Genomic DNA, 24,944 nt, shown 5'->3' on the forward strand with positions numbered 1-24,944 from the left:
GCGATACCATGAGATCGCTGCTACTGCTACACGCTCACGGCCTTGCTCACCGTATCCGGTCTACTCCAAGTGTCAGATCTCGAGGAGTCGCATCTAGTGTTACCCCGTTTCTTCCTTATTCAAGCCAGCAATGCGACGGGGTGAGGAGTCAATACGTGACCTGCTGAGAGTCTCCCGCGGCAGCACAAGGCTTGCTTCTGAAAAGTGGTCCGACATCCGCATACGGCCTGTATCCCGCCACATGATTTCCACCACTGGGAATCTTCCTCCCTTCGCAGTGCTCCAGAAGGATCACATAGTCGCGATCGGCGCCGATCTATGCTCAACATGATCCGCAATTATAGCGCCAGGGGGTACTCAAGGAGAGTTTTGTTCACACGGCGGTCGATTCACAGGTGCATAATGAACGCAGGACCAAGCTCACCAGTTTGCCGCTGTCAATGCGCTGGACTCTAGACCTGGTATTATGCTGAAGCAGTGGCCTAAGCCGTTAGTGACCGTTGATGTTGTTTTTTCCGCAACGTCTATCCGAAGGAAGCTCTCTGCGGGACACGAATGCGCAGCCCATCGACGATGTGAAGGAGTCGAAGGATGCACCGCAAGATTAGCCCGAGGGGCCCACGACACGTCAATCACGAACCCACGATCTCCGTTTGAACTTCGGCTTCTAATGACTAGCACACGTGAGACCCGGTCCCGCGGGCAGATCCCAAGTGCTTTCCAATGATTACGGATCAGCCTGTCCGTCTGAGATCGAGTTCGTGTGTCGGCACCCGCGCATATCTCGCATTCGGAAGCCCACCCGCTACATCCCAATCTGCAAAGGTCATCACACGTAAGGGCATAACCGCGCCGGGGTTTTGGATGTCGGGCCCCGCGACAAAGACGAAAAGGTCGCGAAAGGCTTCGCAGTTTGATGACCCAGTGACCCTGTTATTACTGCGAGGCGCTTCAGTGTATGCAGCTGCAACAGTATACTCCGAAGCTACTGCTGCAACTGAATATTGGGTGTGTTGCATTGCATATCGCCGAACAGCGCGCAGCAAACGACACTGCCGTGAGCAAGGGTGGGGCACAAGATCACTGTCACGGTCTGTCGGTCCTTTAACAACGTGAAACTGTCAGCAGATCCACGTTTATCGACCTGGCTGTCGGGAGCCGCACCGCCCAAGTCAAATGTGTACGTGGACATCACTCTATCTAAACCTAATCTCCATCAACTCCGGGTAAGGGCTTTTACGTGTGGTGGCCATGTAATACCGGTCGGGCTTATGCAGCCTGAGGATCATAGCATGGGTCTTTGTCCTTGCTTCCTTTGACCTACCCCATGTTGGTAAGCTCCGTGCAATCTCGATCGCTCAGGAATATGGGTTTTATTTTTCTCTGCCAGACTGCATGCATGCGATACGATCTGCTCCGCAAGCAATGCAGTAAGTTGCTGTGCCGTGCGTGAAAACCGTCGCAGATACATTGGTACTTCGCCGACGACGTTTACCTGCAGCCGAAGGAAGGGGGTGGTATGCGGGCCTAAGTTGAACGAGATGTAACGTACATCGCAATATCTGTTTAGCTTCTTTCTTGGATCATGTCGATACCCGAACCCAGTGCGGGATCTGCCAGCCTGCGTGCTCCAAACTTGATATGCCGCAACGGAGGCAAGTATGACGACATGAACGGGCCCACAACGTCTATCACCAAGGTCCCAGATCAAGACACTCCGAAGCCCCCACTTTCCGATACGTGACCGACATCATACTGGAACAACATCTTGGTCGGAACACGAGGAAGGGGTCTTGGTTACTGTACCAGAAATGCAAGGCAAGCAATATACCTGCCACTGCAATCCTTCTACGTCATTCGTGGGAAAACCACACCCCTGGTAGAAGTAAGAGCACGCACGCATAACTCATTGCACTCCCGCACACATCCTGCAGCCCAGCCAGCCACCCCAGCTTACCCGAGCTCGGAGCCGCCGCAATCCCATCCCTCCCTTCCCTTCCCCCATCACATCACGCACCCTCGCTCTATACCAGGGTAATCTTATCATCTGCATCTCTTACCTCGTATATCCCGCCAATTCGCCAAAAGGCTTGGGTCATAATGGCAGGCCCCCAGTCTACTAACTACTAACTTGGTTCCGGCAGCGGTTCTTCTTTTCTCTCCGCATATGCGCCGTTGATCCGCCCCTTCTGCACTGCTGCTCTCTCCACGCTCGTATGACGTGTGCCATTCTGTGCACCAAGCTCTACAGTACAGTGACGCCGGATGGAAGGGTCTCCGTGGAATAATGCCGCGCCTTATATGTACGCTGTACATTCGCTTCACCTCAACCTTTTCGTTTGTCTGGCGAATCGCTTAGGTGTACACCGTACCATATACTCATCTCGCTCAGTCGCTCACGCGCGCCTTTATGCACCTACGAATGCAAGCTACCCATACACTAAAGCCGCAAGCGAGGACTGCTTTCTCTGTCTGGCCTGCTCGTTATTCGTCTCCTCATCGTCGATTTTCCCTGCGTTCATTTCTGCCACCGGCCAATGAGTCTGCCTGCATTTTGTTAGTGAAAGCGACGGTGTGTTGTTAGAATGAGCTGTCAAGGGTAAGCGAAGGATTCTTGACAGTCGCAAGGTGATGCGATGCGGGCTTAGCGCGGATCTATGATCTGAGCTGATCGCGTGGGTACAAAGATGGGGCTGGCGTTTGCAGAGGGTTGGTCGGGATGGAGGGTGGTGACGTGGTAGTGACGGCTGGGAAGGCAGTGTGTGGCTCGGGTGAAGGGCTGGTGTATGGCTGTGTCGATGCCCGTGCGGTGTATTGTGCCGTATACGAATGGCGGGTCTTGACTGTGTGAGGTGTTGCCTACGCGAAATACTCCGCAGTCGATACGTCAATGTGAAGTCGCCCGGGTCAGATTCGCGGCTTCCGGTACATCATCGCTTGATACCTTATGCTAAGTATGAAAAGTCAGGCAGTTCAAAGGAGACGGCGTCAGCATTCGATATTGCAACCAATCCCATAGATTACAAGGAGACCATATAAACAAAAGGCTGCATATCAGAAGATAAACCACCATATTAGTGACTCCCGCGTTACCTCCAGGAATCGCTGAGACATCGCTATCTTCGTATTCCCTCAAGCTTCCCATTACCATACGTGCGTTACTTCATCTATATTCACCTTTCTCTATTCACTTGCAATTTTGAATGTCGTTTCCAACAATATCTGCTGTGGTTTATCCGCCATGTTAGCAAGTAATCGACTTTGGATCATGATCATCATACACTGTTGTTGTGTCGGCGTTCTACTTAAAAATCTAGGATTTACGATCCGGTGATATCCCTGATGTAACGCGAGCAGTGCCATTCTATGTGCATTAGCAGAGGTAAAAGAGGGAAGATAATCACTGTGACATGATGTCATATTGGGTTGTATATTTTGCGCTACTGATATGGCTACCTAAAGACAAACGATGTAGCGAGAATTCTGGACGACATGTCTTCCGCCACGTATACGTCTTTGGTAGCCAGTGTCATTCTCATGAGACCGAATATTACGGCGATACATATTAATAGAATCTGGATGTATCAGCCTAATATGACTGCATTGGTATGTGTGGAAATTTCCTTTCAGTGAGAGTGTGATATCGATTTTGTCAGATGCATCGCCAACTCTTCGATCTCGATTGTCATATAGATTGAGTGAGTATCACAACTATCCACAATCGTTTGATCTTTCTATGCGATCGCACGCAACTGGTGAGGTACGTATGGCTCTATGCCTTGGCTGTCTGATGGGTATGCACAAGTTGCATCGAGGCATTACCTGTCGGTCGCTCCAAATGCGGAGAAGTAGCACGCTAGCCTCGAGAGCAAAGTGAAGAAACTGATGTAAACATCCGGTGGTATGCGTACATAGTACTGGCGAGCCGTCCGGCTCGGGTCAGGAGAAGGAGAGGGGAGCGTGATGCACGTTATCATGCACAAATGTGGAGACTGAACATAGGAATACAACGAGATGTGTCAATTGGAGCTAACATGAGACCCTTGACATGGATAATAACACCCGCTCATACCTGATTGTTGTGCGTATTTCCGTTCTGCGCACATAGCCGCAACGTCAGACTACTCTCCTCGTGCCCATATATCCATACCCGTGAACCAGTTGTAACCACCCGTAGGGAACGTACGGAGATAGAACATCCCTTTCAGCTTTTGCCCATCCATGACCCGCGTGTAAGACCCGAGCATCGTCAGATAACGCTTCGTCTCCGGGTTTGCCAAGCGCCCCGGTTGATCTCGGTCGTACACGGCACGGTCGACGTTGCCGTGAATCTTGTCCCTGAAGTCATTGTTGACGAATAGAGCGGCAGGACCTTTGCCATCTGGTGTGGCGGCTGCAAGATCAGCAACTATCTGTTTGACTGGAACCATCGCGAAGGCTGAGTATACAAGCGAAGATTCGTTGATGGCCAAGAAACCTTCAGGATCGGTTACTACCTCGATCGGTACAGGCAACTTAGAAAGAATCTGGCGATCGCGGAGGGTGTAAGCGGGGTCTTGCGCAATGATCCTGATGGGCTTCTCGAGCGGCATGCCTTCTGCTTCGTACATTCGTGTTAGATATTGAGCGAGAGCAGAGGCAACGACGTGTTGTATTATCGGGTTGTTCTTGTTTGGGTCTAAGGTGTGCAACGTTCCTAGGCCTATGCAGACGATGTTGGAGATTCGAGCCGTGTGCTTGAGCTTTTGCACGCTGTCGAGCAAGTGAGAGCGAAGGTGACTCTTGCGCCAGAGTCTTTTGGATAAATCCAGCATAGCCATCAGTTGGCTGAAGTCGTTAACATCGCCAAGTTCTTCTACCCTTTGACCAGAATCGATCAAGATCGGGCTTATGTCGTCGTTGTTTATGCGGTCGTCTTGCCACTGATCGACAAGATGATGTATTCCGGCGTATAGCAAGACAGGTATTTGACTGTCGACACGTCAGAATCAGAGGTAGGAGATCTGATGTGTACGAGTTTATCAAACATACTTTGGTAGAAGTAGACGTTGCGCTGAGCGAACCCGCCTCTCACCACGGTAGTTTGTCAGTGTGACGTCTCGACCATAGCGAGCTGCAGTAAGTTGATTTGCGGCATCAAGCATTACCGAGCGATTGAATATTGGTCGGTCTCCAATTGAATCTCTGAAGGCTTTGATGTCTAGAATTGTATGGGAACCGTTTGTGGATCCAATTCCGATTTCCTCAAGCACATCGACGAGGGGCTCGTGAGTCTGGGTGGGAGGTGTCTCGTTGGTTGATCCCCGGAATTGTTGCGCGCCGATGGGGCAAGTATCCCACCACATGGCAGCTGCTGGAGCGGCTGAGAAGTTCATTCCCGATGGTGCAGGCTGCATGCCCCATGTGTTCTCCATTGTTGTTGACTATCGTAGTGCTAGAGAATTCGGTATCAAGTGAGACGTCGAGAACGATCGAAGTGGGTAATTGGAAACCGTAACGGGCGATATGCTAACAATGGTGGAAGTGTGGGACGATGTTGTGCTGGAGTAACGATGTTGACAATGGATTGATGGGAATGCAGAGTGTAAGAGCCAGCTGGGGATGGTAGTAAACATGACCCGAGCTTGTGAGCAGATGCCTCATGTACGTATGCCACTGCCACTGCCGCTGACGGTGATGTTAGGAAAGAACAAACCTGTGTCCATGGGCGGCCCTGTAGCTGTCACGACTGATGATAGGGTGACGCAAATCCCTGAGATTCGCATTGTAGCCACCTCGACTCATGATAGGAAGACGTCAGCCACAGAAGCGCATGCGGTGAATGTTCCAAATGCCACCGGAAATGCTTTGGTAGCCATCCGGAGTGTCTTTCAAGTACTTTCCGATCGTTGAAATGCTCTTGCGTAATATTCATCAGAAGTGTGGCTTCCACGCAGGCGATCGCGATACCGTATGTAACCTCCTACATTGAGTAGAAGCTGCGAATGAGATGAGAACATCTTCCCTTGGAGATAATGAGCGAGCGCAACGCGTAAGACACGCGCATGTATTAATGCTAGGCTTCTGTGAACTGTTGCGAGACGTGACCCCTGGAGTAAGGCTTATCGTAGATGGCGTGGATAGATTCCGCGATCTTGAGCGGAAGCGCGTTGAGCTAAGTTGGGAGGTGCAAACACTCTTGAGGTGGTTGCTGTGTTGCAGAGTAGGCGCGCAGGGACGATGACGCGATTGCGCGGAAGTTGACCACTAGCGTCCTTTTCTGTCGCGTCGTCGCCACGTGACGCGTCTCTTACCCTGCAGCACCTCAGACAAAGGAAAAGCTGAACAGGTGCGCCAAAGTCTCTATCAGAACAAAGACACGAGTTTTAGCAGATGTTAAGGCAATGTAGTCTTGTTAGCTTTTTTTCTTCTAGATTTACTTCGTGGAGGTAGCTGTCCACTTCTTCCCTTGGATGGGTGCCAGCCCTGGAGGGCACCTTCGGGTCTGCATCGTCATATGGTCGCAAGCCTCATCTAGGCACTTGTTCACTGTCGAAGGGATTGAGTAGACTCCTCCAGACACATATTACCTGTTAGTATCTGTGCAATCGGCCATAGCTTGGACGGTCTCGATTTTCACCTCGGCCTGGGCGTGTGTCGCCACCCGTCTAGCGCCTAGTATCAACGAAGAAGAGGATGCGCCTTTGACTTTCGCTAGACTCTTGGCTTGGTTTGGGCGGGTTATGAAATTTGTGCCTTGGTCTGCGAGATGATTGTGATAGCTTTGAGGCGGTTCGCTGGAGTGCTGTTGGATACTTCACCGCAGTACCGTGGTCGTTGATATCAAGCCTGTTACGCGCTCGCTATAACATGTAATACATGGTTTCAGCATCCAGCACTCCCAAGGAACATTGTATGAGCTCTTTCAATTCTTCAGAGCATGAAATGGTAGTATAATCCAAGCACAAAACATAGTATAGATAGTCTCTAAGCGGCCTTGGTATACTCGTAGAGTAGCATGTTCAATGCCATAGCGCATGAAGTTTGCTGCGACAAGAAGCTCATGCTCGAAGAGCCCAAAGCTTCGTTTCATGAACAGAAAGTCACAATGGCGTGCTTTCCCTAGCCGTTCCCAATGCTACGAGCGTGATTGACGTCCTCTGGTACTCACTCATTGCGTGACCCAATCTAGCCTTGCGGAGTTATTCACGCCTGGGCATGCCTAGACGACTGTAGGTAAGGCGGCATCACCATTTGCAGGTGGATAGAGATACATCAAATCACCTGAATAGAGTGGTGCTCTGGCTATAGTCTGGCCTGGCACGTCTAAATCTTGGTGATTTTTGGAGTGCAAGACACCTGTGGAATGGCACATAAGCTGCGACATTTCCCTGCCGCATATGTATGTTCAGCTGACCACATATGAATTTATTCCAGCTCACAGCCATGTGCAGCGCTGAGCCTCTGCTTACCAACATGCGGTCTTTGATGTCGAGATAGCATATACAATGCCTCGTTTCGTGGATAGGGTCTTGTGTACCTGCGGCAGTTATCGTTGCTAGCATCGGCTACAGGTACTTTGTTAGTAAGTCGCTCAATCCTTTTGTTGAGACTTCTGCGCGCTAACGCCGTTAGTGTTTGCGTGCCTTACGCTGTTCCGGCAGTAGTTCTGCAGACAGTGTTCTGGGGTATTCAAAGACGAGATTGTGGTACAAGTGACGGGTGCGACGAGAGGCAAGGAGTCTGGAAGTACGAACACGCATATAATGCTCGGGCATCAGGGTCCAGTTGTAACTGGGCGAGACGCGTGCGACACCGCAAGCCAGGTTTCGAAGCCTCTCGGGCTTTTGAGTTTGTCGCATCAGAGTCGCGTCGACAAGTTTCCTTTACCATGTTTCAGCGTGAGCCAATTAGGCATGTGCTCTGGTAAGCAGAGATACGGTGTGGGCGCAGGAAGGTATATCCGGCGAACATCAGGAATGCAGGGAGCCGAAGGGGACTAGGGCGGGCGAAAACCATGCAGACCCGTGGGTGGAATAATCAGAATCTGAACAATTTTAGTGCAGCCAGCGCGCGTATATACAAGCCGCCCCTCCACGCTCCCTTCCGTCTATCTGCCCTCGCTTTTTCAGTTTTCCTGTATTGTATAGACTCTCCACTCTTCCGTTGGGGCGTCTCTACATCCACGCTTGATACCCGGGGTTTTCACCCTCTCGCGCTGTTGGGCACCGCTTACGCTTGAGCCGCCGCGAATAATTCCAGACCGTATCGATAAGCCCCTCCACCAAAAAGAAATCGCTCGTCGCAGATTCACAGCGCAGCACCACTCACCCCTACCGGCTTCTCTCGCAGATGCCGCACTCTGAGTCGCCGCCTATGGCTCCCGCTATTGTCGTCGACAAGGCCAGCGCAGCCCCTGCGCCCTCGCAGGAGGATGTCAACGCCTTCATCAGCAGCATCGTCACCGCAAAGACGTCGCACGCCTCGGTCGACGCCGCCTACGCCCTCACCACCCTCCTCCAGAACTCAGTAGGCTTCCGCGGCCTCACTGGCTATGGAATACTCGAGGAGATCAAGAAATCGGCGGCCAACAAGAAGGACGCCGTGCGGAGAGAGGGCGCCATGAACGCTCTCGGTGCCTTCTTCGAGCGCCTCCCGCGCACACAACGCCTGACAGAGGCCATCTTCCTCGTCCAGAACGAAGGGCTGGTACCCATGGTCCTTGACCTGCTGGCAGACAAGACTGGCTCCGTCAAGGAGTCGGCCAAGTACGCTCTCGACTCGCTGTTCGAGAACCTCAGCGCTGAGGCCAAGGTCTTCGGCCTCTTGCCTGTGCTGACCAAGTACCTGGGCAAGAAGTCCGGAAAGTGGCAGGGTGCTGCTTTCGCCTACGAACTCATCGGCCGCATGGCCGACAAGGCCAAGATGGGCATGGAGAGCCTCGAGGTCGAGAAGGAGAAGGATGTCCTCCGCGAGTCCATGGGCAAGAAGCTCGAGGGTCTCATCCCTATCGTCGAGGCCGGCATGCACGATCTCAAGAATGAGGTAAGGTCCCCCATCCGCTATTCTACAGCCACTGTACTAACCACGAGCAGGTCGCAAAGCAGTCTGTCAAGACGATGAACAGCCTTACCACCCTCCTCCAGAACGACGATATCGCGCCCCGGATACCCCTCCTCGTCAAGGCCATCGAAGACCCCTCCACAACAAGTCTGCAGAAGGCCATCCACGCTCTCTCCCAGACCACCTTCGTCGCTATTGTCACATCACCCGTCCTTGCTATGGTCACACCTCTGCTTGAGCGCTCTCTGAACATGCCTTCCACATCTCAGGAGGTTACCCGTCAGACTGTCGTCGTAGTCGAGAACTTGACCAAGCTCGTTCACGACCCTATCGAGGCCCGCGCCTTTTTGCCCAAGCTTCGCCCAGGTGTGCAGTCCGTCAAGGACCGCGCTTCACTTCCTGAAGTCCGAGAGATCGGCCAGCGTGCGCTCGACGTTATCGAGAAGGCCATGGCCGACCCAGACCACAACATCGACAGCGGCGCCATCGCGAGGACACAACCATCGGATGTTCAGAAGGTCATCGAGAAGCAGATCACCGCTTCTGCCAACCTCCTTGACTTCCCCGGAGACGCAGAGGTATTGGCTATCACCAAGAGGTACATCTCCGAGATGATTGCTGAGGTTGTTGATCAGCGCGAGCTTCAGCGCCTGCCAAAGCTCGTTGGCCCCTACTTGGAGCCTTTGCTCAACGCCGGGGACGCCGACAAGGTCGCAGAGGCCGTGCACCAGTTCTACGTGGACGAGGACCACCGCAAGTTCGGCCAGCCCGTCAAGGAGGATGACGGAGAGACGGAGATCGTCAACGCTGTCTTCTCCCTAGGATACGGTGGCATGTTGCTCCTCTCGCACACCAACCTTCGCCTGCTCAAGGGTCACCGCTACGGTCTTTGCGGTCGCAACGGTGCTGGAAAGTCTACCCTCATGCGCAGTATCGCAAGCGGCAAGCTGGAAGGTTTCCCTTCTCAAGACGAAGTCAAGACATGCTTCGTCGAGCACAACCAGGGAGAAGACGCTGATCTCTCCATTCTTGAGTACATCGTTCGCGACCCGCGCTTCGCGGACGAGAGCCGCGAGCGTATCTCCGAGGTTCTCGAGGAGGTCGGCTTCACCGCTGGCCCCGAAGGCAGACAATCCGCCAAGGTCGGCTCTCTGTCCGGAGGATGGAAGATGAAGCTCGCTTTGGCCCGTGCTATGCTTATGCGCGCCGATGTGCTCCTCCTTGACGAGCCCACTAACCATCTGGATGTTGCCAATGTCGCTTGGCTCGGAAAGTACCTCAAGTCCCACACTGAGATTACTAGCTTGATCGTTTCTCACGACTCTGGTTTCCTCGACGAAGTCTGCACCGACATTTACCACTACGAGCAAAAGAAGCTGGTCTGCTACAAGGGCAACCTGGCTGATTTCGTTCGACAGAAGCCTGAAGCGAAGAGCTACTACACGCTCTCGGATACTCAGGTCAAATTCAAGTTCCCTCCCCCTGGTATCCTCACTGGTGTCAAGTCGAACACTCGCTCCATCCTGCGCATGACAAACTGCTCCTACACCTACCCTGGCGCTTCCAAGCCATCGCTCACCGATGCTTCTTGCAACTTGTCACTGTCATCCCGAGTCGCCATTATCGGTGCCAACGGTGCTGGTAAGTCTACGCTCATCAAGATGCTTACTGGCGAGACCGTCCCTCAAGAAGGTACCGTCGAGAAGCACCCGAACTTGCGTATCGGTTACATCAAGCAGCACGCTCTTGAGCACGTCGAGATGCACATGGAGAAGACTCCCAACCAGTACCTCCAATGGCGTTACGCCAACGGTGACGATCGTGAGGTGCTCATGAAGCAGACACGTGTGCTCAGCGAGGAAGACAAGAAGCAGATGGAAACTCCCATCGATCTAGGCGACGGCTCAGGCCCCCGTAGGATCGAGGCACTCATTGGTCGTGCGAAGTACAAGAAGACCTTCCAGTACGAGGTCAAGTGGTTGCACATGCTGCCCAAATACAACACCCAGATCTCGCGTGAGACGCTTCTTGAGAAGGGCTTCTCCAAGCTTGTCCAAGAGTTCGACGATCACGAGTCGTCGCGTGAGGGTCTCGGTTACCGTGTCCTGGAGCCCAAGGTCATTTCCAAGCATTTCGAGGATCTCGGTATGGACCCTGAGATTGCGAACCACAACGAGATCTCTGGCCTTTCCGGAGGACAGAAGGTCAAGGTCGTGCTTGCCGGTGCCATGTGGAACAACCCTCATCTTCTCGTCTTGGACGAACCCACCAACTTCTTGGACCGCGACTCTCTCGGTGGTCTTGCTGTTGCCATCCGCGACTACAAGGGTGGTGTGATCATGATCTCGCATAACGAAGAATTCGTCGGCGCTCTCTGCCCCGAGCAGTGGCACGTCGCCGACGGTCGCGTCACACACAAGGGCCACCTTGCCGTCAACATGGACCGTTTCGAGGACTCGCGCCCTGGATCCAGCAATGTTAGCAGCAACGTGAGCTCCGCCGCACCGTCCACCACCGGTACTCCGGTCATGAGTGACGCCGAGGGCAACAAGGACGATATGAAGTTCAGGTCGAGGAAGAAGAAGAAGATGACCAAGAAGGAGCTCAAGGACCGTGAGGTCAGGCGTAGATTGAGATACATTGACTGGTTGAACAGCCCCAAGGTATGTTTTTTTCCATTCCACCCCCATCGATGCAGATTACTAACAATCTCACTAGGGTACTCCTCAGCCACCCAACACTGATGACGAGGCCGAGTAGATGTTGTTGCAACTGTTTCGGATTACGATCGCATTATGATATCTTAGACTATGCAGATTTGCATTGCTTGGCGTTTAATAGAGGCCTGGATGATTGACTGCATTTGCGTCACCGATAGATTTTGAACGTCTAGCTGCATCCTTATGATGAATCAAAAGCATTTCCTTTTCTTCAAGCTACAGTCTTGTTCCTGATTTGCGTGAGGCATGCTTCTCTACATGAGCTACCTTCGCCTCTTATGACGTGCGAGCACCAACGCTACCCGGTAGGGTTCAGCAATGTGAGAAGGTACCTAGAGTGGATACATCATACTGCCGTAGTAAGGTAAATACTCGGTGGTCCTGATTGTGCTTCTGCGTTGAATGGTGTAGACGTATGCTAAGCTGCTTGGGATGTCGTCGCGTGCATTGTCTTTATTGTCTAGAATACCCAATGCTTCAACTCCTACATACCGACCGGTCATATTTTCATTTGGCTTTTTCACTCGTTCATCAGTGCGGTGGTTCGATCGATGGGTGCAGAGCACAGATTGCGTGCACTTCGCTCCTTCCACCTTCACTATCTCACCAATCTCACCAGTCCACGGCCCCACCTGGGCACCCAACGAACACTCACGCTCCGCAAGTCGGACCCTGAGCGTGAGAATCGCCTCCCAACAGCTTTTGCCTAGCGGGATAGCAAACGCCTGCACCTGCTCTTTCGCCTCGCTCCGTTGATATAAGCCCACCTTTCTCTTCCTCTTTCCATGACCTTCCCCCACCACCCCTCTCCACCATCAACCCCTCCACACTCTCTATATCACACACAACTACGACGACAGTGCCTTCAAGTACGCTTCCATGAAGCTCATCACTGTCGCCCTCACTGGGCTGGTGGCGCTCGTCGCTGCCTCGCCGGTCGAGACTACCACCGCTGCCGCGGCTTCTGTGTACGAGAACGATGATGTTCACACGTAAGTCGCCTCGCCTTTCGCTGATATTCTTAGAGGGTAGTATACTGACTGTCAACAGATACAAGTGCGACAGCGACAAATATGTCCTCTCTTGCCTCCGCTCGGGCACCTGCTCTTTCGTCGAGGCGTGCTCCTTCGCGTGCGCCGACAACAGCAAAGGTGCTTGGTGTACCGGTTCAGCTACTGATACCAGTGTTGAGGATCGAGCTGTTGGCGACCCTTCAGCCATGCACCTGAGCAATGACGAAGTCAAGTAGGTAACCTCCATCGTTGATCAGGGAACATTCAGTAATCTTATCGCTACAGGTACTCCTGCACCCACGACGAGTGGATCCTCGCCTGTCCTGTCAACGCCGCTTGTGCTACCATTGAGTATTGCCTGGTCAAATGCATCGCAAATGAGCGAGGTGCTGAGTGCTCGCCCGGTGCACCCGAGAAGCGTGACGTCGATTCCGATGTTCATATCGAGGACAAGAAGACCTACGAGTGCGCCAAGGATCGCACTGGTGTCTTGGTCTGCCAGTATGGCTTCTGCCAAACCGACCACTACTGCAAGAGGGGCTGGAAGTGTCGCGACAAGTGCAACTGCTGCAAGAAGCCCAACATGTTCGACCGAGACGTCGACGACGCCGACATCACTGAGGCACCTCCACGGTCCAAGGACGCATCTGGCAATGTAAGCACTCTCCTGCATTCTCACTGAGCTCGAAGAGATCTGAATTCCAGACTCGAGTTCGCTTCCATCTCACCTCCGTTGGCTACAATTTGTGTCGCCGATCTTTCTAGGTTGGAGTGTGCATCATCTTGGCAAGTGTGTACTTGTTAAGATTTAGTTGCATGCATACTGCAGACTGAGACACGGATTTCTTCCACTTTGACCACTACATTACTCTCCCACAATGGCACATTGCTAACAAAAGTCTTCAGGCCCCCACCGTCGTCGAGTCGGACGCTTTGGCCAAGCGTGATCCTTCCTGTTCGCCTGGAACCTATACCTGCCTGGAATCCGCGACAACGGGTGCCTGGATCATGACCTGCGACTACAAGGGTGCGTGGCAGTACTCGTCGAACTGCGGTACTTTGAAGTGCCTCGAGCGATCCGATGGAGCCGCCCATTGCTGGAACCCGGGACCGGAGTGGAACACGGATCTGGCAGCCGCCAAGCGTGAGGCTTCTTGCATGCCTGGGACCTATTCCTGCGACAACGACGAATCAACGGATGACGCCTGGATCATGACCTGCGACTACCGGGGCAAGTGGGTGCAATCTGCCAACTGTGGCGATTTGAAGTGTCTCGCGCTATCCAATGGTGCCGCGCATTGCTGGAACCCAGGACCAGAGTGGAATACGGCAATTGCAGCTCGTGATGAACCATCGGAAGTTCCATCGGATGTCGCTCCATCTCAGTCCTGTGAGCCTGGAACATTTGGTTGCACCTTCAACTCTGCCACAGGAACGAGCTGGGTAATCACTTGTTCTCCGTCTGGAATCTGGTAAGTTCTGGATCTACGAAGTCTATTTGAGACATATACTGACTTAGTACCTCTACCTCTGCAGGCTGTGGTCATCCGACTGTGGTCAGGGACAGACCTGTGATCTAGCAGCTGACAGGAAATCTGCCCACTGCAGGCAGAATGCGAAGCCTACCATTGGAGCCCGCGACGAGCTTCTCCAAGTCCCATCAGAGCTGGCTCCATCTATGTCTTGCTCACCTGGAGCGTTCAACTGCGCCTATAGGAACGTGACTCAGACGGAATGGACTGTCACTTGCGAGCAGTCTGGATCCTACTGGCAGTGGTCTGCCGACTGCGGTAAGGGTTGGAAGTGCGTTTCGGACGGTCGTGTTGCACACTGCGTCCCAAAACAAGCTTTATTCGAAGCTTGGGAAGCTTGGGAGGCCACCCAGACCTCCACATCGACTCTCGAGGTTGAGGCTTCAGCAAAGGCTTGAGCGGAGTCTGAGATAACAGAGTAGAAGGATGTGAGATGAGAGCGATGGGTGCGCGCGGCCTTACGGATACGCCTGGTGGGTACGCCGACTCCTCCAAAAGCATGCAAGGCGCAGATGGCAGTCGCTAGTAGGGCTCTAACCACTCTTCATGACGTCGTTTCTGAAAATAACAATGAACGAGACACTTCCAATGCCTTGTTCCTTCTCTTGTGTTGCATGGGATATCTGAACAAGCGGTGACTGATCTTTTCGAGACCCGGTGAGCGAATAGTCGAGGATGATGTCGTGAGGCAGAAGGATGCGATCGATCGAATGCGACGTCGCTAATGGTTGGTGGCGCTAAGGATCTTATGCCGCGGATCTGAAGCTTAGCAGCTGCACAATAACGGTTTGGCTGCAAGCTGCATGGTGCGCTACATGTTTTTATGGTATCTATAGGAAAGGCACGCGAAAACGCGTCTATCTATCAAGTCTAATCAAGAAATGAAGTTTGAGAGCAAAGAGCCGACAGGAGCCCGTCGCGAGCAAAAGACCCCTTGGAAAACTGGCGGGGCTCACCCAGCACCTAGTCTCAGATCGACATCGCGTCCCTGCATACACTCGTCATACGTTAAAAAACAACCCTCTTCCAGCTGACCAAGAAACATGCACAGTAGCGCCAAACGTCTACCGCGGATTGTGGCTTGTAGGATATTGAAGATCTAGACTTTCCTCCCCTCCTCAGCTTCTTCTTCCTGCTGTGCACCTTCTACGAGCTTTTACTTTCGCAGATTAACCTTCCGCGGAGCTTCGTCTTCGTATCCAGGCAACAGCCACGATGTCGTTCATTGTCGAACATGCGAAACAGGCCGTCACCGACAAACAAACCAATGTCGTCATTTTCTCGGCCACGGCCATTGCCCTCTACGGGTATGACCAGGGAATGATGTCCCTCATCAACACGAATTATGACTACCTATCCACCATGGGCCTCCAGGAGGAGTCACCAGTCGTGGGTGTGATCGTAGCGGTTTACTACCTCGGCTGCGCTGTCGGCGCTGTGCTCTTCTCCATGCTCGCTGATAAGTTGGGAAGGAAGAAGAGCATCTTTGCCAGTCTGGCAACAGCTAGTCTGGGAAATCTGATCATGTTCGTGGCTGGAATGGGCATGTTGGGAAAGAGCACGGAGATCGCATTGGGCGTTATGCTTGCTGGACGCGTGGTGATGGGATTGGGCGTTGGAGGAATCGACGCAGTCATTCCCACCTACTCCTCCGAGTTGAGCGCCGACGACTCTCGTGGCAAAGCGCTGGCCCAGGAATTCCAGTCCAACATCTTCGGTCTCGTAATGGCCTTTGGTATCAATTTGCTTGTTACCATCCTCCTTGGAAAGCAAAATCAGTGGGCGTGGCGCGTTCCTATCATTGTCATGCAGGTCTACCCCGTTCTGTTGATGGCATTTGTTGAACGCCTTCCGGAATCACCGCGTTGGTTCATCTTCCATGATCGCCAGGAGGATGCGAAGAAGGCATTGGACGACATCTATGGAGATGAGGGCAAGGAGAAGCTTGATGAGCTACTTGAACAGCACGAGAAGGAGAAGGATATCAAGGTTGGGTACATGGATATGCTCACCCCCGGCCACGAGCAGTTCCATCCTACTATGGTCACAGTGATGTGCCAGGTCAACCAGGCGCTTACGGGTTACGGTGCAGTTAGTGTGTACGGGCCGCAGATCTTTGAGGTAAGTTGTGTCTATGATCAGAGTGGTGCGGTTTGGCTCAATACTAACATGTGAAAACAGCTCCTAGGCTTCTCAGTCCGCAACTCTGAATACCTCACCCTTGGCAACTACGTGTCCTACTTCTTCCTCATGACGCTCGCTTGGCTCTTGATCGATGCTATGGGCCGACGCAAGATTATGATTCACAGTTCTGTCATCCTTGCCACTTCTTTCGCACTTCTCGGTGTTTTCGGTGGCTTAGCAGCAAACTCTGAGCCCATGAACATTCCCATTATCGTCCCCGGAATCATTGGAACCGTAATTTTGTTCGTCGCCACCGGCGCTTTCGGAATCGGCTGGCTCTCAACCGTGTGGTTGTTCCCCACTGAGGTCTTCCCGACCACCGCTCGCGCCCAAGGCACCGCTATCTCCGTCATCATTTGGGGCTTTGCCAACTTCGCCATTACCTTCCTCACGCCCGTCCTGTTCAACAACCTCGACTACTGGATTTTTGTCGTCTTCGCTGCAACCAATGCTTTCGCTGGACTATGGACGTACTTCTATCTCCCGGAGACTGGTGGCAGGACATTCGACGAGAACATGGACTTCTTCAAAGAGGCGGGTGAGCAAGGAACATGGAGGGTTGGCAAAGTGGGTAAGGGCGAGTGGAAGAAGATGTACTATCCCGATGCTGAGGGAGGTGATGCCGTAGAAGCGGAACGCGTACCGCTGTTGCAGCGGGTGGAAGACCAAGTTCCTAGCGTGGAACAGTCTAGACAGCCCAGCCCGCAACGGGAACAATAGAGAAAGGCAGCCCAGCCTTCTATGACGAGGGGGTTTCGAGGAACCCCTTGCGGCATAGTAAAAGCGGCGCAAAAGGTAAGTTATGCAGGTCAACTTTATTCAGGGCTGCGCTGACGTCACCATCAACAGTTATCATATCAACTAGCATCAGAATGAACATCTAATTTTTCTTCAACAGAATTTCCAAAAAGATCAACACGATGATCTACATGATGTTCCCAGTTGATGCTCGACGTTCTGCCCCACAAACTAATATAGACGATATAGCCAACCCAGTTGCGGAGAATACCCGGCATCTACGTGATCCAAGTACCGACCACGAGCCACGACCATTAGATTGAAAGCGATCAAATTCCCCAGATACTATCGTCATAGCCTGCATGCAATCTGTTTTCCGCGAGGCCCAGCGATCTTCATACATCCTATTCATAAGTCTTGCAGCGTCCGCATTATGCGCGCGACATTTCGTTATCCTTTGTATCGACGGCAAAGATGCGCTCACTAACGTGCACATTTGCGCTCTGCGTCTCTCTAGCTAGCGCTGTAACGTTTGCGACGGCGCAAAGGACAGGCTCACCCTCTGACTCGCCCCAAGACTCCGACATCTACCAGTCATCCTATCTCGGCGGCGATCACAACATCGAGCCCTCAGACCTCCCAAATTTTACACAGCTCTGGAACGCAACTTTCAACCCGGACGAGAAAGTAAATTGCCCTCGCTGCATCTCACCTCTGACCCATCATTAACACAACCACAGCATTGGGCGCGCCCTCTCGTTCACACGCTTTCCTCCACCGGCCGCCAAATCGTCTTCACCGCGTCCACCGAGAATCGCATCAGAACCTTCGACGCAGAGACCGGGCAGCTACTCAACGAGCGCCAAGTCGCTCCACCATGGCCAATGGACCAAGCGTATTGCACGACGCACGTCAGCAAAACATTAGGCATAATGGGCACGCCAGTCATCTACCGCGAAGACGGCAACGAAATCGCATTTTTCTATGTCAAAAGCTACATCGAGGACTATAGACAGCCAGGTGGCGCGTATCCGCCTCTGAATTCCGTTTACTATCTCTACGGCGTATACCTAGACACTTTGCAAGATCTCTACAAATACCCCATGATCATAGATGGCCAGCCCTCTGATAACGACATGCGCAAGACTTTTCTCGGCGGTCTGGTCTTGCAGCGGCCTGCGCTGCTGTTGCTGGGCGATGTGCTGTATGCGGGGTTCGGCGGGCTGTGCGACGCGTTCAACTACACCGGAAGCGTTGTCGCTGTTAATCTCGCAACGCAGAATACGTATACGTGGACTACGCAAGCAGGAAACGCGAGTCTGTACAATGACGACTGGACGGCGTGGCATGGGGGTGGCGCGGGTGGCATTTGGCAGGCTGGCGCAGGTCTCTCGTCAGATGGCAAGGACGTCTTCTTCACGATTGATAATGGCGGCGGGTCGACGGCTGCAACGCTTGATGTCACGCCGAGGAAGGGCCACGAGTCTTTGGGTGTTCTTTCGGAAACCGTGGCGCGTATTACGCTTGATGAGGCTGGTGGTGCTGGGATTCAACTTGTGGATTTCTTCCGCCCGTCAGACTGGCAGACGGACTCTGGACAGGATATTGGGAGTGGGGGTTTTGCCGTACTTGATGGTAATGTTTTCAAGACTAAGAGTGGGAAGAGAATCAGTGTAGCGACCTCTACGAACCCGAAGATGTATGTAACGGAAGTTGACAGCTTGGGTGGGTATCTGCAAGGTACAAACGGTACGGATGGAATCCTGCAGACTATTCCTCTAGAAGGCGAGGTCTTTGGTGCGATTGGATCTTATCCGCTAGAAGGCGGTTATGTCTACGTCAACCCTGGCAATACCGCTCTATCCGCGTACGCATTTACTCCGAACGCATCGTCCTCGCTCTTCAGCTTCGCTGGCAAATCCTCCGACATGAACGGACACTGGGGTGGTGCTGGTCTCCCGACTGTTACCAGCAACAAAGGTCAGCCTGGCACAGGTATCGTGTGGGCCACGGATGTGCAGGCTGGACTGAGAGCGTTTAAGGCAGTGCCGGTTAATGGGACGTTGGTTGAGCTGCCGCTCCCGAAGGTGGAGGGTGCGGTGAAGTTTGGAAGACCTGTGTTTGGCGATGGGAAGGTTTTTGTTGTTGACGGTCAGGGACGCTTGATTGCGTTGGGGAGGAAGACGGCGACGTAACCGTGGGCTTAGGCGTAGGTGCAGTAGTAGTGGTAGCAGTAGATGGAGTGAAAGAGAAAGGAAGAGGAGCGGGCTGCATCCACAAAGGTAGCGTGTCCATCTTCGAAGCGCCTCAACGTGTCCTTCTGGTGTATGCAAATGCCCCGTCACCTCAAATCCAGAACTCTTGTACCGTCTCCAAAATTGCTGCCTTGGCTCTTCTCTAGGGCTTACTCGGTGATCTCGGACATGTCCACGGGTCTCTCGGCGTTAACAGCGCCATCCCGGGTGAAACCATCAAAGCCGCATCTCCAACCCGCCTCATCTTCGTCTCACACTCCCAGGCAACAGTATAACAGCCAACATCGGTCTTTCGAAAGAGCGCGACCCGCGATTTTGCTGTCGGACACATGAGCGTATGTCCCGGCTATTCATGCCCACCAACGAGAGTGAACGCGCACAGACCCCCGCCCGCTGCATCATGTCGGCTCCGAGGATCTCGTTCGCTGTCGCGGGTGAGACTAGTCCAGTTTGACCATTAGCGCCACCAGCTGATGTGTGCACAACATGTGCATGAGGTGTTGGTGTGAGGGGGCGGTTCTTGATATAAAGCTTCCCTAGACGTTGTCGCTTCCTTCTTTTCTCATTCAATCACCTCAGCTCACAACCATTAAAATTACAGTCTTGCTACGGTCTTCGTTAACTTTGGAGGCGTACAAGTCTTCGTCCGAGCAACATCTAGAACTTTGTGTACCTAAGCATCTCTCGGCGGACCAATCACAGCATACGTGTTTGTGAGCAAGCAGCGAAAAGAGGCGTAATAGGACGAACGGGGATTATATAAACAAAGCGCCGGACCGACTTCAACTTTGAGTATCAACATCGACGTCGAAACCACAGCTTGCAAGAAAGAGAAGAATAGCGACACCATCCCATCAACAAACGAACCTCAATATGTCGACCACACACCTCACAGTCCACGATCTCCTCCGCATAACATATACATACGAAATGCGCGCCCTCGAAGCACAGGCACACATGCAACCTCGACCGCGCTCGGACTCAGCTTGCTCGGTAGGTCTCCTCAAGTTCACGGACGAGGGACGCAGAATGGCGAAGACTAACAACACACAGATGCCAGAAACATGTGCCCATCTCTCACCACCCACTCCCTCCAGCCCAGAACACGCCATCCTCGAAACCGACTTCACAGAAAAGTACTGTCGCAAAAGCCGTCGGGCTTGAACCTCTACCCTCTCCTACTGTACTGTTGTCCTGATTAGAAGACAATTCGACATGTGATGACGGAGAAGACGCCACCAGCACTACCACCACGCTATCAGACCGCCAGAACGCCAGAATGCTCTCATCACAAACCTTGTTAATACAGTACCACTGCACCAACTCGCTCATCTCGACCCCAATGACGAAGAGCGCATCATCGCTATCAGTCCGCACATGGCGCTTCGCAATGTAGTGGACTTGGTTTGCGCGTCCCGGCGCGCATGGGGCTTGCATGTGCATGATGGGTGTGTGAATCGGTCCGACTGCGGGAGTGGTCATTGGCCGCGGGAGAGAGGAGCTGACGTCGCGTGGGGATGGCGAGGAGACGAGGGATATAGGGTTTTTTTGCGCATGCGCTTCAAGCGCTGGAGTCGTATGATGCGCGGTGGAGGTAGCAAGGGGTGATTCAAGACTGGGGATTTGTTGAGTAGTAGTATTTTGGTTCATTGGACGCGCTATGCAATATACCCCTTCTTTCTTCACGTAATTAGTTTATCTTGAAGCTTGGTTCAGCATAACTTTGTGGTATTGCATGTAATCTTTGCGATTGTCTAAGGATACTAAGTACGTTGCTGCGCTTTTCTACAACCACTTACCCAGATATGATTTGCCTTCGGAGACGGCAGCTCATCTATGGTGCTCGCATGTATCGTGTCATCGAACAAGCCGCTTTTCTAGAGGGAGGTGCATTTGTTTTACGCCGCGCATCCAGCCCCCAGACTTGATATTGTTTCCATAGACTACAACACCAGATGTACAGAGATTTTTTCGAGCCATATCGAAGCTCATCTTAATCCTGAAATCCTTGCCTCTTGCACCAAAGCTCGCGAATACTATATCGCTTCTCTCCGCCCTCTAGTGGAGGCTTTGTCGGATGTTGATGATGGCAATCGGGATAACAGGAGCTCTCGCGCGCCGCGGGAGTGTCCCATGAACTCAATGAGCGGCTTTTGCAGTCAACGCACTATGCTGTCGCATCCCTACGCGCAGTGCATCGCAGACAAGTCTCCTCTGCTTCTCACGATATTACAGCAGCTGTGCCAGCTTGCCGCATAATAGTGGGAGTAGCGGACGCGTTGTTGGGAGTGCGCGATACCGTAAAATGAGCTGTAAAAGCCCACCACAACAGCGCAAACTCTTTCGTAGATAGCAAGGAAGCTCGCTATGCTTATGAGCAAAGTATGAGCAAGAAGATGTGCGTCTGAAGCCCGAGAAAGCTCTTCTAGCTGCCAGGGATAGCCGTGTCAAGGTTGTAGCGGTGTACTAAAGCGAGAGCGTTGTAACAGAGCTCGCAAAAAAGGGCAAAAAGAGACAAATCAGCAACAAATATACCTATAATCAGCGTGAACTCTCGACCCACCATACATTTCTAAGTCAGAAGAACTGGCAAAAAGAGGTTGGAGCACATAGGACAATATACTATGCGGGGGAACAAAAAAAAACAAATGGCAAAAAGAAATAACAAGGACGTACCTGATGCCCAACTCCAATACCCAGCCGATCCCATGGGGGATCGACCCACCGCACGTTGTCGAATTGCCGAACCTCAATGTGATCAAGGAAACACAGGACGTACCTTAACCAGATCCTAGACCGCTGGGCCAGTTCGTTTTGTATACCGAGAACGGTCGCCCGGTGTGATTTGATGGAAGATAGAGGTTTTAATTGATATATATACCCCAAGAACCTCAGATTGGGTGGGTCCAATGGCATTTTGGATTCTGGGGCGGCGACGTGGGCGATTCGCTAAGGCGGGGCGACGACAGGGTTGCAGGGGACCTCTAGGCGACGGGGAGCACCAGATCTGCATTGTAATGCTTCGTCTGATGTTCGACTTTGTTGGGGTGGCTGCTCTGCCGCTTGAGACTCCTCTCCGTGACCACAAGCTTGACTCCCTCCCATCTCCTTGACCAGATCACCCTGCGCCAACGTTGAGCTGAATTGGACCTCGATTCCACGAGAGTTCTATCCCAATCGCCCTCAGTGCAGCTTGTTGTGGTGCTGCGTCTCATATGGCTCGGTGGTGAGCCTTGGCGCAAGTTTGGCTTGATACTGCCTCCCCTCGACGGCAGCAACACCACCACCACGCCACCTTTGCGCACTCGAGCGACATACTATTGCTCGGGGGAGATCTAGCATCCAGCGCCTGCAAATAGAAGCGGCATTGCAGATGTTCAATCTGCCTCTCTTGCGGACCTCCGGGGCGGCGGCAGCGCCGGGCAGCATCCAGCAAGACACCCACCAAGCCGGCAACCACCTCGAGCAGCCTCGTGACGTAGAGCAGGCAAGCGTAAACGGTACTCAACACCCTCGTCGCAGCAGAGGTATCGCTCATACAGCCTGCGCCCATCGTAGACATCCGGCGCAGCGGCAAGTTTTCAACACCACTCGGTACGGCACACGATGGTCAAGCGCTCAGCTCGCGAGCCTTCGCTGACTCTCGCAAGCCTTCAGGGAACTATTGGATAGCCTGCAATGCTCCCTGCTCGCGACGGCGGCGATGACCCCTCGAACGAGATCCCCGCGATCATATGTATCTCTCGTCACCTGGCGGCCTCGTTCGCACCTCTCAGACACGACGACTGCAATACACATGCTCCAACCAGGGGTGTGGGACAGTATTGCCAAAAGACAGAGCAAATGCACATGACCATCCGTGCGAAGAGCTCCTTTCTCAAGACTGCCGGAAGGCCGCATTCGCCACAACGCACTCCGCGGGAGTCTCCAAGTGGAGCAAGGGGCGTACAACGCCGTTCTAGCGGTGATTGGGGGCAGACAAGGGCAGAGACTGAGGAAGACAAGGGACATTCACACCCACTCCAGGTAAGGCAGGAGAGACTGTTACCTTTGGGCCTCGGAGCGCCTTCGGAAGGGCCTGCACTCAACTCGTATTCCCAGGGTTGAGGACTTTGATGAAGACGTAGGCTTACGAAGACTGACAGTGTTGTGACAGCAGATGCTCGACATGCACGGCCTAACCCCTGGCCCTTCCTCGAAGACTTGAGAAAAGTCGGGCGCTCTTTCCGCACAATGCGCGCTCCAGCCGTACGCTACCACACCTCGAACGGATTGAGAAGCCACGAAGCAGGACACCGTACGACCGATCTCGGAAACCACCTCCCGAGGCATCTGCGGCGATGCGCCAACGGCCGTTGTAGCAGATGGCTATGGGGCTATCGCAGCGATACAGTAGGAGTCTGCATCGCTCACACGCTGGCTGAGGGCAAGACCGAGACGCCAAGGACCGAGGAACATACAACCATCGAGAATGCTCATCGTACGACCGGGGGTATAAAGGCGCTGCGAGCGCTGGAGCTGGGAGGCTGATATACTGGCAACATTCTTAGGCCAGGAAGAGAAATGATCGAAGAACATCTCCAGGCGTCGAGGAACGAAGACTTCAAGACCAGAAGGGCAACGGTACAAATGAGTGGTAAGAGGTATGAGCGGAGGCTTCGAGTCTCCTGACCGCTTACCATGGGTAGGGAACCTCTTGTTGCGCCTCTTACCCACTTCGCGTAGCAACCTTCTCTTACTCGAACAACGGCGCTCGACGCAAACGCAAACGAACCGAATCTCTTCAATAAGAAGGATGGAATATCCTGGCGGCAAGGGCAAAGTACTGGCAGCCTACACGAGGTACTATTACCTTACCTTGGCCTTTCGAATCCGCGAAGTCTGGCATGATGACTGGCTCGAGTACTGAATGTCTTCCCTCGACACTTGGTCAGAGCCGTCCTAGTTGTCTGATGGTATACCAATTGCACCACAGCAACAGATCGACAGATTGAAGTAGATGTACATGTCTTTCGATAAATCTGCTAAACACCCGAGAGCGTCAAGACAGGTTCATGAACCGCACGCGTAGAACCCTCACGTCCACTATGGCAGCATCTCGAACTGCTCTAGTCCATGCCGTAGGTGTCAGGCCATAGCGCACCCCAAATCTGCTACGGCAAAGCGTAAGACGAGGGTCACAGCACATCACTGCCGACATGCCTTTGTCAAGCCGTCTGGCGCAAAGAGTTGATGTGAGGTCTTAGCTAGTCCATCCTCGCAACCGGCAACTTAAAGGGTAATGATGACATTCTGACGCTCGGTAACGGACTTTCAAGACGGTAGGCGCCATTTTCGAGGCTCTAGAATGAAGTGGTCAAGTCAAAACGGTGCGCACACAAGCGCTCCGCTTCTTGACCATCCTCGCTGTCGAATGAGGGTATTTAATCCTCAACTGAATGTCTAGGTTGCGGCCGGCAA

General features: G+C 53.0%; 5 protein-coding genes across 5 annotated transcripts; 4 read left to right on the forward strand and 1 right to left on the reverse strand.

Annotated features, from left to right (window-relative positions):
* Positions 1–4,121: 4,121 nt before the first annotated feature.
* On the reverse strand, positions 4,122–5,414 carry J4E79_002808 (uncharacterized protein; the record flags this gene model as incomplete). Its single annotated transcript, XM_049351705.1, has 2 exons — positions 4,122–4,971; positions 5,032–5,414. 2 exons carry the CDS (start codon positions 5,412–5,414, stop codon positions 4,122–4,124), a joined length of 1,233 nt encoding a protein of 410 aa, XP_049214343.1.
* Positions 5,415–8,355: 2,941 nt separating this feature from the next.
* J4E79_002809 (uncharacterized protein) lies at positions 8,356–11,802 on the forward strand (the record flags this gene model as incomplete). The annotated part of the gene is made up of 3 exons (XM_049351706.1): positions 8,356–9,024; positions 9,075–11,705; positions 11,761–11,802. 3 exons carry the CDS (start codon positions 8,356–8,358, stop codon positions 11,800–11,802), a joined length of 3,342 nt encoding a protein of 1,113 aa, XP_049214344.1.
* Positions 11,803–12,641: 839 nt separating this feature from the next.
* J4E79_002810 (uncharacterized protein) lies at positions 12,642–14,705 on the forward strand (the record flags this gene model as incomplete). The annotated part of the gene is made up of 5 exons (XM_049351707.1): positions 12,642–12,754; positions 12,813–13,007; positions 13,061–13,430; positions 13,682–14,247; positions 14,492–14,705. The coding sequence occupies 5 exons, from the start codon at positions 12,642–12,644 to the stop codon at positions 14,703–14,705; spliced, it is 1,458 nt and encodes a 485-aa protein (XP_049214345.1).
* An 817-nt stretch (positions 14,706–15,522) lies between these two features.
* Positions 15,523–17,211, forward strand: J4E79_002811 (uncharacterized protein; the record flags this gene model as incomplete). The annotated part of the gene is made up of 2 exons (XM_049351708.1): positions 15,523–16,428; positions 16,489–17,211. 2 exons carry the CDS (start codon positions 15,523–15,525, stop codon positions 17,209–17,211), a joined length of 1,629 nt encoding a protein of 542 aa, XP_049214346.1.
* A 950-nt stretch (positions 17,212–18,161) lies between these two features.
* Positions 18,162–19,424, forward strand: J4E79_002812 (uncharacterized protein; the record flags this gene model as incomplete). Its single annotated transcript, XM_049351709.1, has 1 exon — positions 18,162–19,424. One exon carries the CDS (start codon positions 18,162–18,164, stop codon positions 19,422–19,424), a length of 1,263 nt encoding a protein of 420 aa, XP_049214347.1.
* Between the last annotated feature and the right edge of the window lie 5,520 nt (positions 19,425–24,944).

Source organism: Alternaria viburni, assembly GCF_023758015.1.
Source record: "Alternaria viburni strain BMP 2772 chromosome Unknown scaffold_4, whole genome shotgun sequence".
NCBI lineage: Eukaryota > Fungi > Ascomycota > Dothideomycetes > Pleosporales > Pleosporaceae > Alternaria > Alternaria viburni.